Consider the following 20,256-nt stretch of genomic DNA (forward strand, 5'->3'; position numbering starts at 1 on the left):
GGGTGTGAAGCTTGCAACAGTGCTAAGTGTGTAAGGGTGAGGTAAAGCATATGAATTGAAGGGTTGAGTATAGATTGCTAGAGATTGTTGGTAGTTGGATGATGGAGGTGTAGTGCATTGAGCAGTGAATGAGGTTGCGATGCAGTTGGTAAGATATGCCATTTGAAGATGAACTCACTCACCTTGACAACTCATGTCAGGTCGTTAAACTTCTTCCGGTACTGTGTCCCTGTTCTTTGAGCAAGACTCCTGGCATTGACCTCCATGTTGCTTCTTCCTACTGCCTCCTGAGCATATATCTGGAGGGCCTTCTGCCCCTTGTGGATACAGGATAACTCTCCTTTCCACATCTTGCACCAAGACCTTCAGTGCATTGTCAGAAAACCTTGGTGCTCGCTCTCTCAAAGTATCATAGCCCAGATTCAACTTTCAAAAAACTCCCACCACTTCTTGCATCACAAAGCACCTCCCCTTTAAGAGGCTAAGGCTGCCTTTTTAGTAACGCTAACCACTCGCGATATCTGGCCTCCTGCCAATTGTGTGCGGCCAATGAACAGCGTGGGTAGTGATGGCTGCACGTAGAAATCATTTAAAACAGCAGCAAGCATGAATTTAATGTTCTGCCTGCAATGCAATCCCCATACCTGTTTTTGGGGGTTAGCCAATTTAACCTCCATAGAATACAAAAGCACAGAAATTATGCTAAACCTTTATTAAACACTAGCTAGGCCCAGCTGGAGAATTTTAGCCAATTCTGGGCACCACATTTAGGAACGATGTCAAGGTCTTGGAAAGGATATAGAGGAGATTTATTAGAATGGTATCAGAGATATAGGACTTCAGTTATGTGGAGCGACTGGAGAAACTGGATTGTTCTCATTAGAGCAGAGAAGGTTAAGAGGAGATTTGATAGAGGTGTTCAAAACAATGAAGGGTTTTGATAGAATAAATAAGGAGAAACTGTTTCCAGTGGCAAAAAGTTTGGAAGCCAAAGGATACAGATTTAAGATAATTGGCAAAAGAGCCATAATCGAAATGAGGAGATTTTTTTTAATGCAGTAAGTTGTTATGATTTGGAGCACTGGCTGAAAGGATGGTAGAAGCAGATTTAATAATAACTTTCAAAAGCCAATTGGAGGGGAAACATTTTTAGGGCTAAGGGGAAAGAGCAGGGGTGCAGAATTAATTGGATAGCTCTTTCAAAGAACCGGCACAGTCTCTACTTTAAGGAGAACAACCCCAGCTTCTGAAGTCCTGCATCCCTGTAACCATTCGAATAAATCTTCTCTGCACCTTACCTCTAAGGCCTAGACATCCTTCCTAAAGTATGGTGCCCATAATTGGACACAATACTCCAGCTGGGGCCTAACCAGTGATTTACAAATGTTTAGCATAACTTCTTTGATTTTGTATTCTATCGGGGTAAATTAAACCCCCAGGACAGGTGGGATGGGGAACGGGGCCAATGTTCCCTTTAAGCTGCATGGTCAGAGTGAGGCCTGCAGCTCTCGCATGTGCGGTATTTTGAATGGGTCGTGCAGCCCCTACCGCATACCCAAAATAAATTAACGGGAACATTGGGCAGGGGGTGTTAAAATTTCAAAAAGCAGAAACTGGAAACCAACACGCCTTCAACTCAACCACTTCCTGTTTTAACGGAGGCGGTTTAGGGGAGGTGGGTGACTAACCTGCTTTACAGATGTGGGTCTGTAATTTAAATATGATAATGCAGCTGCCTGTCTCAGATTTTACCACAGTTTTAAATTTAAGTGGTGCAGGCTCAGTTTCTCGTATCACATCCCGCCCCCTGCCATCCACCCCCCCTCCCGCATCACGAACATCACGCTGCCCTCCCTCCCTCCCACAATCACTTTGGCCATCCCACCCGCATCCAACCCCGACCCTCCGCCTGCAATCACCCCGACCTCCCCCATGATCACACCGACCCCCTCCCACCCCCCGCGATCATTGTAACACCTTTGCGGTCACTCTGATCCCCCCCTCCCCCTCTGGCAATCACGTTGACCACACCCCCCCCCCCCGATTACCCCGATCCCCAACCTCCACCCCCCACACCCGTTGCGATCACCCCAATCTCCCCCCCCCCCCGCGATCACCTCGACTCTCCCCCTCCCCTCCGACAACCACCCCAATCCCCTTGCAAAATCATCTCCGACCCCCCAATCACTTTGACCCACAGCGAAGACCCCTAACCTACCACAAACCCCCCCCCATTCCGCAATCGCCCCGACACTCACTCCCGACTCCCACCACAATCAACCCGAACCCTCCAACCACACTCTACCCAACCCCCAACGATCTCTTCCTCCCCCCACCATCACTTAATCTATCTGCTCCTTGGCTGCAACATTTTCTGGAGCCCTCCTCGCCCAACAGGCAGGTAAGCGTATCAATCAGGCTGGCTTTCGGGCAAGGAACCTGGGAAACAAAATCACATATGGCGTGTAGATAAAACTCCATGGTGTTCGGGAAAACCTGCACTTCCAAGTTTCCACCCATGATACCTCCCCCCGCTCCGAAACCCTGCCACACTAAATATTGGGGCCATTGATTGGACCTTTTATAAGTGTCAATCACCTCAAACAGCCGTGTTCGTGTCCATGGTAACCTTAGATTAATGAAGTATCAGAATCCCAACATACTAGCTAGTACTTTCACTTCTAATTATAGGCTGAACATTTATCCTCTTATTAGACATTAATTGTTCCAGGGATCAATTGTAGCTTTTGATCTTCAAGCAATGTCCTATGGCTTGCCACCATTGATTAAAATAGGGGGAACTATTAATGTAAACATAGAATAAAAATACTGAAGTCAAAACCAAATTTTTGTGCATTATAATGTGTTTAGAAAAGGCTGCTAACAAGCAATTGTCTACGTACCACTAGCAGCCCATTGGAAGACATTAATTTTGAATCATTTTACTGAAAAGAATCAATGAATGCTATAGGCGAAATATTAGGCTGCTCTCTGTAGGGAATACAAATTGTTGAGGAGCCTGGAATTGTCATTCATTTCTGCCCCCACTAAGTTACTGAAAGTCTCACCACCATTGTTTCATTTTATGTCACTCGCTACTGTTGCACTTCCTACTTCAGCAGAGGAAACGGGGACTTTCCTCTGATAATCTCTATAAACTTTCCACGACCCCAGTTGGAGCTGAATCTCGATGAGTCACTTCTGTTCATGGAAACATTTCAAAAACTCATATCGATCATGTGACGCTGTGGGTTGCGTGGATCAGGGTCAACTCCTATCATAGAAAGAATTATAGACATTTACGACACAGGAGGAGGCATTTCTGTGCTATCCGAAAAAGAGCTATCTCATCTAATCCCATTTTCCAGCTCTTGGTCTATAGCCTTGTAAATTACGGCACTTCATGCGATGAGGGTTTCTGCCTCTAGCATTCTTTCAGGCAGTGGGTTCCAGATCCCCCGCCACCCACTGGGTGAAAAAAGTTCTCCTCAACTCCCCTCTAATCCTTCTACCAATTACTTTAAATATATTCCTCCTGGTTATTGACCTCTCTGCTAAGGGAAATAGGTCCTTCCTATCCACTCTAGGCCCCTCATAATTTTATACACCTCAATCAAGTCTCCACTCAGCCTCCTCTATTCCAAAGAAAACAACCCCAGCCAATCCAATCTTTCCTCTTAACTAAAATTCTCCAGTCCAGGCAACATCCTCGTAAATCTCCTCTGTACCCTCTCGAGTGCCATCACATCTTTCTGTAATGTGGTGACCAGAGGCTGAGGCCTAATTAGTGTTTTATACAGTTCAAGCATAACCTCCCTACTCTTATATTCTATGCCTCGGTTAATAAAGGAAAGTATTTCCGTATGCCTTTTTAACCACCTTATCTACCTGTCCTGCTACCTTCCGGCTTCTGTGGACATGCACTCCAAGGTCCCTCTGTTCCTCTACACTTCTCAGTATCCGACCATGTATTTGCTTGGCTTGTTAGCCCTCCCTAAATGCATTACTTCACACTTATCCAGATTCAATTCCATTTGTCACTTTTCTGACCAGTCCATTGATATCTTTCTGCAGTCTACAGCTTTCTTCCTCACTATCAACCACACAGCCAATTTACCTTCCAGTCAAAAATCACCGGTCGACCATTACCCTTTGCTTCCTGCCACTGAGCCAATTTTGGATCCAAATCCTCTGCTGCTTCAACTAATAGACTTACCTGCTGGGTTGCTAACCTGGTTTAAGCAGTGCAGTGACTGGCTTACTTGAGTTCTGCCCATATTTGATGCTTTGTGAGGGAGAGAGGTTGGCTGTGGCTTTTTTGTACAATCCCGGTTGGGGGGGGGGGGTGTGGGGATGTTCGGGCACCATATATACTGGGTTGAGAAGGAGAGTGGGGTTCGCTCCTAATTTCCTTTCCATGGAGGGGGAGTGCTGGTTTCATCGAGTGAGGTGGGGGGGGGGAGGGGGTGGAGGTGGAGGTGGAGGTGGAGATTTCTACTGCGTGGTGGAGGGGTTGCACCAGATGTTTGTGCTGCTCCTTTGCAGATCATACATCATTCTTCTGGCATTTTCAAAGATTGTCTCGTGCTACAGTGCAAAGGTCATCTTTTTCTTTTTTTGTTCCTGGAATGTGGGTGTAGCTGGCAGGGCCAGCATTTATTGCCCATCTCTAATTGCCCTTGAGAGAAGATGGAGTTGAGCCACTTTTTTGAACTACTGCAGCCCATGTGGTAAAGGTAACCCCAGCAGGTAAATCTATTAGCTGAAGTAGCAGAGGATTTGACTCTTATCCAGCTGCCAGCTGTTTCATTTTGTTCAGCAGGGGCTGTCTGCGATTCTTGCTTACTGGAGGTTGGGGGGGTGGGGGGCGGGGGGCGGGGGAAGAGGGGTTTTGATCCTTGCTCAGCAGGGTAGATGGGAGGTGCTGCAACTTGCTCCGCTTTAGGGGAGGGCACAATTCTTGCTGAGGGTGGTGGGAGGGGACAGAGTGTGAATCTTGCTGAGGGGCAGCGTTTGTTTCAATGGGGTGAAAGTCGGGCCGGTTTTACAACAGGTGAGCGATCCCCTCTGCCAGCTTATCAGCCAAGCAGCAAAGGTAAAAATGACCCCCCTGTTGATAATACAGTTTAGAAATTTGTGTTTGAAATAGGGCACACAATGTATGACATCTTCCAATATGAAACTGCCGATCTCTACGGAATACTGGAGTATAACTGCACTATTGCATGACATGCCATTTTAGTCATAAGAACATAAAACATAGGAGCAAGAGCACACCATATGGCCCCTCAAGCCTGCTCCACTATTTAATAAGATCATGGTTGATTGTAGACATCATCTCCACTTTCCCGCCCAATCTCCATATCCCTTCATTCCCCCAGACTCCAAATATCTATCTATATCAGCCTGGAGGCTCAGCATCCACAGCCCTCTGGGGCAGAGAATTCCAAAGATTCACAACTCTCTGAGTGAAAAAATTCCTCCTCATTTTTTAAATGGCCGACCCTTTATCCTGAGACTGTGCCCCCTAGTTCCAGCCAGGGGAAACAACCTCTCAGCATGTCAATCCCCTTCAGAATCTTGTTTCAATGAGATCACCTCTCATTCTTCTAAACTCCATTCTACACAATCTCTCATCATAAGACAGCCCTCTCATCCCAGAAATCAATCTCGTAGTCCTAGTAACAGCATTGTGTTGGACCCCAAAAGGCCCATGCTTTATTATTAAAAACACCCCACATTTCACCATAAAATTAGAATCATACCGGATGGCATTTCCAACTGTTTCTTGCGTAAGATGAATGCATCCCATAATACATTGGATTATGGATTTTCAACTTCAGAATTTGTTCTGACCTACTCCCACACCATCACCATGCAAACTCCAGAAGTTGTAAAAAGTTATTTTTATTTCTTAATGTACAAATTAGTGCAGAAAAAAATTAATACTTCAAAAAGCTAAATGTTAACATTCAACCTTTCTGTTTGCAGGTTCAGTCAAATTGGTCCATCCATTATGAGTGAGATCATTGTTTCTGGGAACATGCTGTTAGTGACCTTTAACCCAACAGGAGGGTGTAATCTTTCACAATATTCAATTACATTTCTTCAGGTACCAATGACAGGTAAGGAAAGTAAAAGGATGTTTTCTTTCCACAGAAAATGCATTTCTTTAGGTTTCACATCATTGGTTTCACACTTTGCTGCTGCTATTTTAATGCACCCTGAGCATTTTAAACCTCAGAGGTTTGACTGCAGGCAACTTTCACTGAGAATTGTGGACAGAGGCAGGCACAAGAGAAGCAGCAAGAAACCCCATTTTTCTTATGCTGCGTTGGAGGTATTGGTGAAGGGCGACAGGAGGAGGGTCATCTTCTATCCACCAGGCAGTAGGAAGATACCCAGGCAAGCTTTCTGACAATCCAACACGAGTGGTCAGAGGTTGCAAAGCGGGTCAGTGCCAGAAGTATTGATTCCGCCCCCCCCCCCCATCCCCCCACCTCCCTAGGACATGGCTGCAATCCAGGAATAAGTTCAATGGCCTCACAAGGATAGCTAAGGTAAGTCTCCTAACTCGTATCTCTCATTACTCTCTGCTAAGCCTTGCATTCCAGTTGCCCCAGCATTCACAACCCTTCCCTCCCCCGATTACCAGCACGCTCCTGCAATCACTGCAGCATACCTCACTCCACCAGCTTGTGCTCTGACTGCAGCACGCTGCACCTGCTACTCTCCTCACTATTACTTCATCTTCTCACACCTCTGCCATATTTCACACATCGCCAAAACTTTTCTACCCTGATATGCACGTTCTCAAATCCTCAAAATTCCCGCTATTCTAAGTGAAGCTAGTGCACAATAATAGGAAGCAGTTAGTCACAAGAGGAGGGCTTCATCCATGTGCTGTCCCCAATTAAAGAACCGGGAATGGACAATATAGGCATGGGGCGTGTCAGGGGTGTGGCATCTGCAGAAGCTGGAGAATCAGTCCTGGTGAGCGCTAAACCATCTTCCCTTCTCACTTAAATCTCACTCTTACACACTACGCATGACAAATTGCTGCTGCTTTCAGAAGGCACTCATTTGTCCAGCTAACCCATGCCATTAAATGCTAACCCTTGATCCTTTTCATTTTAGACTCAATCTCCACACATCCCTGAGGGAGCAGAAGAAGAGGGCAGCCCCACAGTAAAGGAAGCATCATTCAACCTTACACTCGTAGATACCAGCTCAGAGACTGATATCCTCCATAGTTCAGAGGGTAGCCTAGAGGGGTCTTCACTTGGAGCTGCACTCAGCACAAGTGCACCGGAGCAAGGGCAGGGAAAATAAGATGCATCCTAGCCCTGCTCCAGAGGGTACAGATGAGGACATCATAGGCCCGCTATACTTAAGAAGGTTGCTGGCAATGCACACAGACATTCCAAGTGCACTGCGCTACCTGCCTGCAAGCTTGCACGCAAAGTTGGAGAGCATGGTGGAGTCCAGCTACAACATGTATGCTGTCTTTCAGACATCATCGCGATCATGCTGTCAACTATAGTCAGTTGTGTCAGCGCTATAGGGGCCCAACAGCAATGGAGCCTTTGGTGACAGCTTCGATGAAAGCTCAGACTGCTGCCATCTTGGCTGTGATTTATAAAGCCCGAAGGACAGTGTGGATACAGGCGTTGAGCCTCCCAGTGTACCTGAGCTCTGTTCTCACACAGAGAATGTTCTCCCTGAGAATGACATTGGCCCCACGGGAGAGGACCTGCTGCACTCGCTCAGGATGACAGCATGTCTACTTCCTCACCAGCCACTCAACCAGTGCACTTGCTGGTGCCAGACAGCCAGCTGGGCCAGACTGTTCTGGTAGTAGCTGGGTCCCAGCAATCTGCAGCCGGGTCCTGAATGGCCAGAGCTTCATGAGGTCACCAATCACAACTATCTGAGGTGCCCTCGGTGGGTGTTCATTAGCTTTCCACTTCCCAAACTGTAACCACTGGGGAACCACCTCATTAGAATACGTAAACATTGGATTACATAGGATATACAGCACAGAAACGGGCCATTCGGCCCAACCAGTCCATGCCGGCATTTATGCTCCACTTGAGCCTCCTCCCTTCTTTCCTCATCTAAATCTATCAGCGTAGCCCTCTATTCCCTTCTCCCTCACATGCTTGTGTAGCCTCCCCTTAAATGCATCTATACTATTTGCCTCAACCACTCCCTGTGGTAGCGAGTTCCACATTCCCACCACTCTTTAGGTAAAGAAGTTTCTGCTGAATTCCCTATTTTATTTCTTGGTGACTATTTTATATTGATGGCCTCTTCTCCATAAGTGGAAACATTTTCTCTGTATCTACTCCATCAAAACCTTTCATAATTTTAAAGACCTTTATTGGGTCACCACTCAACCTTTTTTTCAAGAGAAAAGAGACCCAGCCTGTTCATCCTTTCCTGATAGGTATACCCTCTCATTTCTGGTATCATCCTTGTAAATCTTCTCTGCACCCTCTCCAGTGCCTCTATATCCTTTTTATAATATGACGGCCCGAACTGTATGCAGAACTTTAAGGGTGGTCTAACCAAGGTTTGATAAAGGTTCAGCATAACTTCCCTACATTTTAATTCTATCCCTCTATAAATGACCTTGCTAACCTGTGTCACAATTTTTAGTGATTTGTGTATTTGTACTCCGAGATCCCTTTGTTCCTCTACAGCACCTAGACTCGCACCCTCCAAGTAATAAGTGACCTCCCTAGTCTTCCTACCGAAATGCAATACCCTGTACATCATATTTATCTGTGTCGAACTTAATTTGCCAATTATATGCCCATTCTGCAAGTTTATTAATGTCCTCCTGTAATTTGTTGCAGTCCTCCTCATTATTGACTATTCCCCCCCTCCCCCCCACCGCAATTTAATGTCATCCGATAATTTAGAAATTGTATTTTGGTTCCAAAGTTTAAATTGTTAATGTAAATTGTGAACAACAGTGGTCCCAGCACTAATCCTTGTGGAACACCATTACCCACCTTCTACAACTGTGAATAGCTACCCTTTACCCCTACTCTCTGCATTCTGTCTTGAACCCAGCTAGCTATCCATTCTCCCACATTCCCTGACTCCGCATTCTCTGACCTTATTCATCGGTCTATTATGGGGGTACCTTATCGAAGGACTTTTGGAAAATCTAGATAAATTACATCTACTGCATTACCATTGTCCACTCTCTCTGTTACCTCTTCAAAAAACTCAATGACGTTGGTCAAGCAAGACGTTCCCTTTTGAAATCCATGCTAAACAACCACGCAAGACAGGCAGTAAGATTTGCACAAAGGTGATTTGTAGATAGGCATCAGTCATGTAACCACTTGTCAAATCAAGACCATAGTCTTTTGGAGTAGTGAAGTAATAGGTTTTGTTTTGGTAGAGCTGTTGGTCTTCATAATTTTAGTAATGAACTTATACTTTTAGAGGGCGTTGTTATGGTCGGTGTCGGGACTGTCAGATGGAAGGAGGTAGTGTTGAAGGGGAGGTAGTTCAGGAGAATCTCTCCTCAATAATATGCTGCTTTACAGCTCTGGCAGCTCACAGCACTGCTGGGCCTCTGTATCCTCCAGTTTCTCTTCCCCTTCTTCACCATCCTGTTCCACTCCTCAAGAAGCACCAAGGCAACTCCCCTTTGTATCATAGAATCGTACAGCACAGAAGGAGGCCATTCAGCCCATCGTGCCTGTGCTGGCTCCTTGAAAGAGCTATCTGATTAGTCCCACTTCCCTGCTCTTCCCCCTAGCTTTGTAATTTTCTATCCTTCAAGTATTTATCCAAATCCCTTTTGAAAGTTACTATTGAATCTGCTTCCACTACCCGTTCAGGCAGTGTATTCCAGATCATCATAATGTGCCGCGTAAAATAAATTCTCCTTATCTCACCTCTGGCTCGTTTCCTAATTACCTTAAATCTGTGTTCTCTGGTTATCAACCCTTCTGCCACTCTGAACAGTTTCTCCCTATATACTCTATCAAAACCCTTCATTATTTTGATTGCCTCTATTAAGGTTCCCCTTAACCTTCTCTGTTCTAACCTTCTCTAGTCCCGCCATGCCACTGAAGTCTCTCAAACCTAGTACCATTCAAGTCAATTTCCTTTGTACCCTCTCCAAAGCCTTGACATCCTTCCTAAAGTATGGTGCCCAGAATTGGACTACCTGATGCTTAACCAGTGATTTATAAAGGTTTAGCTAAGCTTCCTTGCTTTTGTACTCAATGTCTTTATTTATAAAGCCAAGGATCCTGCTTTTTTAACAGCCTTATCTACTTGACCTGCCACCTGCAAAGGTTTCTGTACATAAGCCCCCAAGACTCTCTGTTCTTGCAACCACTTTAAATTGTACCATTTAGTTTATATTTCATCTCCTCATTCTCCCAATATTGGGAACATGCAGCAGACTGTAATTAATCTTGATATTTGGTTTGGACTGTACTGAAGTACTCCTCCTGAACTATCCAGATAGAGGAACTGTTGTTTCAGGATGCTAATGGATTTCTCAATCAGGACCTTTGTTACTGTATGGCTCTCATTATAACGGTACACTGCATGTGTGCCTGGATTCCTTAGATGAATCATAAGACGGGTGGTGAAGAAATAGCCCTTGTCTGTCAGAAGCCAGTCTGCCACCAATGGTCCGGGTGAAACAGAGGGAGTTTTGAGAACTAGCACAATATGAAAGCGGCATTACCACTGCCAAGAAATCAAGCACAGACCTGCATAATTCACAGCCTGTTGAAGCTATTCCTGTTGATAAACAATGCTGATTTATGCTGGACAAGATGCAGGGCTGCGGGCATGCAGTCTATAGTGTACAGATTAATTGTTCCATCAACTTGTTACCCATTTCACCAGCCATTCTACTCCTGAATCAGGATTCTTGTTAAACTGGTGTCTGTGCTTGCTTGAAACATCACTTCCGTATCCCACCCAGCAAATCATGGTGGAAATAGTGGGCAAGTAGTTTGCACAAACGGTATTTAAAGAGATTGTTATCTCCATTAAGGTGAGTGTCTGGTTAATCATTTTAGGCTTCTAGGGTGCTTCTGGGACAAGTCTTCTGCAGTTTTGACAAGTGGTTGTCTGTGAGATACCTTTGCAGAGTGAGTTTGTGGAGGGCAGGAACTGTTAGACAGGAATTACATGCTCTCAATTGCTGAAAAGGAGAACGCTGCTGGGCTTACCCTTGGAGCAGCAGCAAGGAAGGCAGCAAAGATCTGCATAGACTGCAAGAAGGGGTGAAGGAAACAATGAGGCAGGAGACATTACAGCATGTGGGTATTCAGGAACAAAACATGATACTAGAATCTCACAGAGGAATAGTGTTTATGGCAGATGTGTTTCTGCAGGGAGGCAGTCACTTATCCATGCTACTTGTTTGAGCAAGTATTGGAGCCTAACACCAAGGCATGCACTGCACTGCCTGTGACAGTGAAGATCGCCATGGCTTAAATTTTAAAGCCTCTGGCTCCTTCCAAACTGCTTCCGGTGAAATCACCAATGTCAGTCAATTTGCTGTTTATATGGTCATGTAGCAGGTCACTAACGAACTGTTGTGAATTGACAACAGATCATGAGCTTCCCTACAGAGACTAACAGGCAAGAAGAAAGCTCTGGGATTTCTCAGATTATTGGACTCCCGCAGGTGCAGAACATCATAGGTGGGAGCTGCAGGGAGTACAGAAGCTCAGCTACCTACATCTACAGCTGACTTTGAAGGACCTACATCACTGCCAGTGGTCTCTGTTATAATTGCTGTAAACCAAGTCTTTATAGAGGCAGGGCTTCCTGTCACCAGTGCAGAGCTAAATGAATAGCATAATAAAACCACTGCTGATAAAAGTATCTGTTTTCTTCCTTTTACAGAATGTGGCGGTGTCCTTGTTGGAACAAATGGAAGCTTCACATCACCCAGTTATTCTAATGACCATCAAGAAGAAATCAATTGTACGTGGAATTTGAAGGTAATTAGTGAGGACACTGGCTCCTAAATATTTTGAGAACCAAAGTTCGATTTTCCCAATTGTAGGGTTCTGTTGTTCTACAGGCACAGAATGCTATGGGATTTATAGTCTGTCCCGTTAAGCATGGGAAGAAAGAAAAAGAGACAAAATACTCAACCATCAGTTCTTATGATTCTATATTGCGGACAAACTCACATAAATGGAAAGCTGGAAGCAGTTCCCACATTCTTTTCTATACAGAAAAAAGTAACAGCTGTTCTAAAAATGCCTGTGGTATAAGCTTTACCCTGCGAGGTGTATAACATCCTTTTTTGTATGTTTGTTCAGTCCAAAAAGAACATGTATTTTCTACAGTGCCTTATGTCCTCTTAATGTCCCAAAGCAATGAATTACTTTTAAAGTGTAATCATCTTGTTATGTAGGCAATTGGTGTGGCAAATGCAGTAGCCAATTTACCCACCTCAAAATCCCAAAACAGGAAGTGAGATGAATGACCGATAAAGAAAAAAGGGAAAAATAATTTGTATTTATATAACACATTAACACATCCTCAGGCTGTCCTGCAGCATGTTAGAACCAATGATTTATTTTTTGAAGCACAATCACTGTTGTTATGTAGGAAAGCCTGGGAGCCAATTTGTACATAAAGTCCTACAAACAGCAAATGAATGAATAACCAGGTAATTTCTTTTATGATGTTGAATGAGAGAGAAACGTTGGCAGTACACTGGGAGAACTCCCTGCTATTCTTCAAATAGTGCCATGGGTCCCATCAAACAGAATAGAAAAACACGGCCTCAATTTATGATCAACTGATAGGCTGCACCTCTAACAATGCAGCACTGCTCCAATGTTGCACTGAAGTCACGCCTAGATTATGTGCTCATGTCCTGGATTGGGTGCGATCTCATAATCTGCCGATTCTGAGTTGAAAATGCTACCAACTGAACCACTTACTAATGAAAAGGGACAGTATTGGGAAATGTAACTTTTTTTAAACTTTGTCTCCAGTGAAAGCATCTTACTTTCCGATATCAGATGGGCTAAGTCTATTAGTTAGCTTCCTCACATTGATTTGACAATGGGTATCCACCTAGCTTCAGAGTCTGGGCAGACTCTGGCATACAGTGTTGAGGGTGCATTGTTGGATAATTGTGTGATATTAAACTGAGGTCTGCATCTTCCAGTGGTTCAGGTGGACATTGAAGATCCAGTGGAACTACTTGAACGAGAGGTTCTCCCAGTGTGTTAGCTAGTATCTCTCTCGCTCAACCATCAACTCAAAAAATGGGTATTTATAAATTGCTTTTTATGCAATCTTGTTCAAAATTGTTGCTACATTTGTCTACATAACAATAGTCATTGTATCAAGACGCTCCTTAAAACATACCTCTTTGACCAAGCTTCTGGTCACCTGCGCAAATTACCACTTATGCGGCTCGGTGTCAAAATTTTAATCTCATAATACTCCTGTGTAGTGCCTTGGGACGTTTCACTATATTAAAGGGGCGATATAGATATAAGTTGTTGTTATTGTTGTATTTCAAATTAGTTCATTGTATGTAAGTGCTCTGAGAGGTGATAGGAACTATAAAAGAACATAAGAAATAGAACATAAGAAATAAGAAAGAGGCTATGAGGCTGCAGAGTGACTTGGATAGGTTAGGTGAGTGGGCAAATGCATGGCAGATGAAGTATAATGTGGATAAATGTGAGGTTATCCACTTTGGTGGTAAAAACAGAGAGACAGACTATTATCTGAATGGTGACAGATTAGGAAAAGGGGAGGTGCAAAGAGACCTGGGTGTTATGGTACATCAGTCATTGAAGGTTGGCATGCAGGTACAGCAGGCGGTTAAGAAAGCAAATGGCATGTTGGCCTTCATAGCGAGGGGATTTGAGTACAGGGGCAGGGAGGTGTTCTACAGTTGTACAGGGCCTTGGTGAGGCCACACCTGGAGTATTGTGTACAGTTTTGGTCTCCTAACCTGAGGAAGGACATTCTTGCTATTGAGGGAGTGCAGCGAAGGTTCACCAGACTGATTCCCGGGATGGCGGGACTGACCTATCAAGAAAGACTGGATTAACTGGGCTTGTATTCACTGGAGTTCAGAAGAATGAGAGGGGACCTCATAGAAACGTTTAAAATTCTGACGGGGTTAGACAGATTAGATGCAGGAAGAATGTTCCCAATGTTGGGGAAGTCCAGAACCAGGGGACACACTCTAAGGATAAGGGGTAAGCCATTTAGGACCGAGATGAGGAGAAACTTCTTCACCCAGAGAGTGGTGAACCTGTGGAATTCTCTACCACAGAAAGTTGTTGAGGCCAATTCACTAAATATATTCAAAAAGGAGTTAGATGAAGTTCTTACTACTAGGGGGATCAAGGGGTATGGTGAGAAAGCAGGAATGGGGTACTGAAGTTGCATGTTCAGCCATGAACTCATTGAATGGCGGTGCAGGCTAGAGGGGCCGAATGGCCTACTCCTGCACCTATTTTCTATGTTTCTATGTTTCTATACAGGAGTAGGCCATACGGCCCCTCGAGCCTGCTCAGCCATTCAATAAGATCATGGCTCATCTGATCATGGATTCAGCTCCACTTTCCCGCCCACTCCCCATGACCCCTTATCCCCTTATCGTTTAAGAAACTGTCTATTTCTGTCTTAAATTTATTCAATGTCCCTGCTTCCACAGCTCTCTGAGGCAGCGAATTCCAGAGATTTACAATCCTCTGAAAGAAGAAATGTTTCCTCATCTCTGTTTTAAATGGGCAGCCCCTTATTCTAAGATCATGCCCTCTAGTTCTAGTCTCCCCCATCAGTGGAAACATCCTCTCTGCATCCGCCTTGTCAATCCCTCTCATAATCTTATACGTTTCGATAAGATCACCTCTCATTCTTCTGAATTCCAATGAGTAGAGGTCCAACCTACTCAGCTTTTCCTCATAAGTCAACCCCCTCATCCCCGGAATCTTCTCTGAACTGCCTCCAATCCTTTCTAAATATGGAAACCAAAACTGCACACATTATTCCAGGTGTGGCCTCACCAATACCTTATATAGTAAGACTTCCCCACTTTTATACTCCACCCCCTTTGCAATAAAGGCCAAGATACCATTGGCCTTCCTGATCACTTGCTGTACCTGCACACTATCCTTTTGTGTTTCATGCACAAGTATCCCCAGGTCCCGCTGTACTGCGGCACTTTGCAATCTTTCTCCATTTAAATAATAACTTGCTCTTTGATTTTTTTCTGTCTAAGTGCATGACCTCACACTTTCGAACATTATACTCCATCTGCCAAATTTTTGCCCACTCACTTAGCCTGTCTATGTCCTTTTGCAGATTTTTTGTGCCCTCCTCACACGTTGCTTTTCCTCCCATCTTTGTATCGTCAGAAAACTTGGCTACGTTACACTCAGTCCCTTCTTCCAAGTCGTTAATATAGATTGTAAATAGTTGGGGTCCCAGCACTGATCCCTGCGGCACCCCACTAGTTACTGGTTGCCAACCAGAGAATGAACCATTTATCCTGACTCTCTGTTCTCTGTTAGTTTGCCAATCCTCTATCCATGCTAATATATTACCCCCAACCCTTGTGCAGTAAACTTTTATCTGGCACCTTGTCAAATGCCTTCTGGAAGTCCAAATACACCACATCCACTGGTTCCCCTTCATCCAACCTGTCCGTTACATCCTCAAAGAACTCCAACAAATTTGTCAAACATGACTTCCCCTTCAAAAATCCATGCTGACTCTGCCTGACCGCATTTTGCTTTTCTAAATGTCCTGCTACTGCTTCTTTAATAATGGACTCCAACATTTTCCCAACCACAGATGTTAGGCTAACTGGTCTATAGTTTCCTGCTTTTTTTTCTACCTTTTTTTTTTAAATAGGGGCGTTACATTTGCAGTTTTCCAATCTGCCAGAATCCAGGGAATTGATGCAAGCCTTTCTTTATTTCTATGTTTCATAGTTGTTTATTTTCCCTTATTGGGCCATTACCACCTCTGTGACAAGACAAGGACATGTTTGTGTTGTTGGCACATCTCCACTGAGACCGAGGTGAAACTGGTCCAAATCATTTTTCTTGGGAGTCAAGACATAGGTCAGAATTTTGTTCGGGGCAGCTTGCTGGCTGCGGGTGTGTAGGCCTCAGTAGCGAGCGATAAGGGGTCGGGTTCGGTGGGAGGGGAGTCAGTAATCGGGAGGGGGAGAGAGGAGGGGGGTTGGTTGCGGGATCGGCAGGCGTTTGGGGGGGAATCGGGGATTGCGGGGGGGTGGAGTTTGGCCAGGGATCGGGGGAGGGGAAGGGAGGATTGGCGGAGTGGGGGGGGGGTGCGGTCTTGTAGGATGATGGCCAGCCACCGGAGGATCATGGCCAGCCTCATCATCATCATTGGGGGGTGGCGGGGAAGGCCGGGGAATGGGGTGGCGCTAGGCTTGGGAATGCAGTCGGAGTCCTATTAGGTGGGGTCTCCGATCGCGGGGGGTGGGTTAGGCAGGGAATTGTGCAAAACCTCTCCGCAGGCAGTTATACACAAAATGGACGGGGAAAATAGAAGCTTCCCTGGCAGCGGATTTGCTGCCCGCCCCCTGCACTGCCCCCATCCCACCTTCGGTAAAACCGGAAGTGGTCGCATTGGAGGTGGGATTAGGTCTGGATTCACATTTTTAACAATTTAACTGTCCCCGTGCTCCAAACCTACCCGTTTTTTGATGGAAAAACTCCAGCCATATTGTTTTACTTAGTCAGTTTATTGTTTATGTAGAACAGAGGATCTGACAGAATAAAAACCCTGGTGTTTTTTTTTCCTCAATGCTCTAGGTTCAAGAACATCTTAGACCCATCATTTCTTTCAAAAATTTCAAGCTGAGTGGACCTCCAAGGACTGGAAAATTGTGCGTGACAGACTATGTAGAGATTGATGGTAAAAGGTGAGCAGAATATGCAACTGTGTCACTCTTGTAGTTCTTTAAACTCTTTATAATGTATTATTGCAATCCAAATTGATGAGTATGTTAGCCAGCTAATTAAAATCTTATGTTACATAAAACATAGAAAGTCAGGTTAAAGATAGTGATTAACACAAGATGTAAAACCTTGAAGTGCAAATTTTATACAGTCTAGACATATTGAGCCAAGGAGTGAGTTATAATCAGGATCAAACCTTTTCCATAAAATTACTAGAATTTCTCTTTGTACATTCCGAAGCATCACATTTCTCCACTATTGCTGTATCCAAAAATCTCAGAAACCTAAGAAACCTGTACAATTTATATTTCAGTTGTTGTATGAAAATTGCAAAATGTAATGGTGGCAGATAAAAGCCATCAGTTTCCAACACCATGTTTTTGGCAAGGTGAATTTTGGTATTGAATACAATCTGCTATAATAATGTGACTTGGTATTTCATTTCAAAATTTTCACATGGGAATTAAAATGTTGCTAGTCAACCTACTGAATTTAAGAAAATATAAAATCATGTTTTCTCCACCTCCAACCCACACATTTCCCGATTTAATGGAGGTAGGGTAAGGGGCGGGCATCCAACCCACTCCAGGAGGCGGGTTGCTGGCAGCCTCTGATTTAACTCTCTTTGCATATTTCACCCTGGCTGGCCGGGTTTCCCAGGGTAACCTGGTGGCTGAAGAGAGGCGAGGACAGCTTCGGAGAGAAAGTAAGTGCTTCCCATAGGTCCCCCAAGCTCTTCCCCCCCCCGCCTCCCCCACCCATACACGGGTCAGGGATTGGACCCCTCAACTGCAGCCTCTCTAGAGTGCACCCCGCTCGATTGGAAGCCAAGCCTGTCTCTGTGACAGGGAAACTGCTGTTACAAAAATACGCAGGGAAACCCAGACTTCCAGGTTTTAGAAACTACCCCCACCCCTCCCCAACCATGCAGCCTGCCCCTGACGAGATTCAGCCCATTGTCTCAACCTTACGGTTTTTTGTTTATTTTGATGGCAATAACTTGAAGTGCCAACTATTCAGTTTTCTGCTGGGGTAGCTTGCTCTACACTGTCAGCTCTGGCTTAGTGGGTAGCAGACTCGCCTCTGAGTCAGAAAGTTCTGGGTTCAAGTCCTGCTCCTGAGACTTGAGCACATAACCTAGGCTGACAGTGGAGGAAAGGATGTTCCGAACGTGCCCTCATCCTGATGGCCACCTTTGTGTGCGGCTGCATCAAGCTGTGCACAGACCAGTGTCCAGTACAATACTAAGGGAGTGCTGCACTGTTGGAATTGCCGTCTTCTGGATGAGACATCTGCCCTATAGGTAGAAGATTCCAAGGCATTATTTCAAAGAAGAGCAGGGGAGTTCTCCTGCTGTCCTGAGCAACATCTATCTCTCAAGCAACACCTAAAACAGACTCCAGTTCTGTTTGTGAGAGCTTTCTGTACCCAAATTGGCTGCTGTGTTTCCTACATTGCAACATTAACTACACTTCAAAGGTACTTCATTGGCTGTTAAGTGCTTCTGGAACGTTCTGGGGTCGTGAAAGGTGCTATATAAATGCAAGTCTTTGTTTTTTTACTGGCAGAAACCTGACCAGTCAGGACTCAGCTGCAATAATATTAATTGTGTAGCTTAACAGACATGCAATTAATTAAATAACAATCCAGATCATTAATACGCCTTCAGAGAATAGGGAACTGTAGGATATTAAGCACAGCAACAAATCTGTACATTCTGATTCACTGGCTCAGCCTTTTCCAGGTTTTTAAACATGGATTTATAGCATTAGAACCAAAGTGTTAGTTTTTAAATGAATTCTGCATCTGAATTTTGAAATTGGATTAAATTGTGTGCATTGCCCGCTCTTGTGGTTCGTATTGAAAATTACATTTAAATTAATTTCTTGATCACCTTTGATCGTCTTTGTGCTTTCAATTTATTTAAACATCCAAACTGTGAAACATTGTTTCCCATGAGAGAAAATAAATTATACAGCTGAGTAGCACATTGGGATTTCAATCTGTTTATTGCCCATCTGTTTAAAGTGCCCTAAATGCAGTATGAACCGCCAGTGGACACAGTATATTTGGGTTTTTAAAATCCCATTGCTATTTGCTGGGATGGATCCTTATGGGCTGAAATTCAGGGTCCCTAATGGCCCGTTACTGCCGTTTTGCAGCGACCATTCGGTGGAATCGAGTTGCTGCTGCATTCCAGTCTATTGGCCGCCCCGACCCAAATTCAGCTCGGGGATTTTTCGGCCTGTCCCCACTTCCGCCCCGCTGCTGCCGACTGCCGCAAGCGTGTCATCAAAACGCGTACCGCCACTCTCCCGCATCCCCAGAATACTCCGACCCAAATTCAAGTAAAAAAAATTGTTCCCCGCCGCGTGGTGCCCCTGACAGCTTTTTCTGTTGGGACACCTTCTCTTGACTATGTGCCCTGTTTTTATTGATGCCGGCCGACTTCCCGATCGACTGGCAAAATATTGCCCATGGGTTCGGCTGGGCCACCAGCAAGCAGCCCGGCCGAAATCTTCCCTGGTGGGCCAGTGGACGAAGTTCAAAAATCCCTGATTCTCTCCCCTTTAACAGAGGGGAGAGAGCGTGGTGACGCACATGCATCGTGACATCACCATCACTCCGCCGCTGAGTGACAGCGATCCCGCCCCAACTTCCGCGCCTCAGCATGCCTTACTGCCATACCTCTGCCCCCATTATGACCAACTTCTGGTCCAATGTTAAAAATTTTTCTCAGTCCTGAAAATCAAACGGACAGCCGCCTGATGCTCCCAGTGGAAAAACCAGATAAAAAATCATAGGTATGCCAGCTTTCTAGCATGCGTGAATTTCGGCCCCTTAGTCTCTGATGGAGCCTGCACTACCTGGCAACCTGATTTTCACCAATGGCAATACTGAACCAACTAATCTTACAATTGTAGTAAAATCCACATTGAACAGATATTCGACCAGAGTTTAGCTGGCTTTATCGCTGAATGAATTAATTCCAACATGGTTACTTTCATTTTGGCGCAGACATGATGGGCTGAATGGCCTCCTTATGTGCAGTAAATACGATGATTCTATGATTTCCCCAATGATAAATGCTGGAGGTTTGTCCAGGACCTCATTTAACACTCTTAATAAACACCATTTTTTCATTAAAAATTATCAATTTCACTCCCCTTTTTAGGTGGTAGATAATAACAACAACTTGTATTTATATAGCACCTTTAATGTAGTGAAAAGTCCCAAGGTGCTTCACAGGAGTAGTATGCAATAAAAATTTGACACC

The 20,256-nt window shown here is 44.7% G+C and overlaps 1 protein-coding gene across 1 annotated transcript in view; it reads left to right on the forward strand.

Annotated features, from left to right (window-relative positions):
- LOC139276111 (suppressor of tumorigenicity 14 protein homolog) overlaps window positions 1-20,256 on the forward strand; it is a 100,493-nt gene that overhangs the window by 65,255 nt on the left and 14,982 nt on the right. Inside the window, exons 8-10 of the mRNA XM_070893616.1 lie at window positions 5,992-6,125; window positions 11,902-11,999; window positions 16,833-16,942. Of these exons, the coding sequence (XP_070749717.1) occupies window positions 5,992-6,125; window positions 11,902-11,999; window positions 16,833-16,942 (342 nt within the window). The remainder of the gene's footprint in view (window positions 1-5,991; window positions 6,126-11,901; window positions 12,000-16,832; window positions 16,943-20,256) is intronic.

Source organism: Pristiophorus japonicus, chromosome 11 (assembly GCF_044704955.1).
Source record: "Pristiophorus japonicus isolate sPriJap1 chromosome 11, sPriJap1.hap1, whole genome shotgun sequence".
Lineage (NCBI taxonomy): Eukaryota > Metazoa > Chordata > Chondrichthyes > Pristiophoridae > Pristiophorus > Pristiophorus japonicus.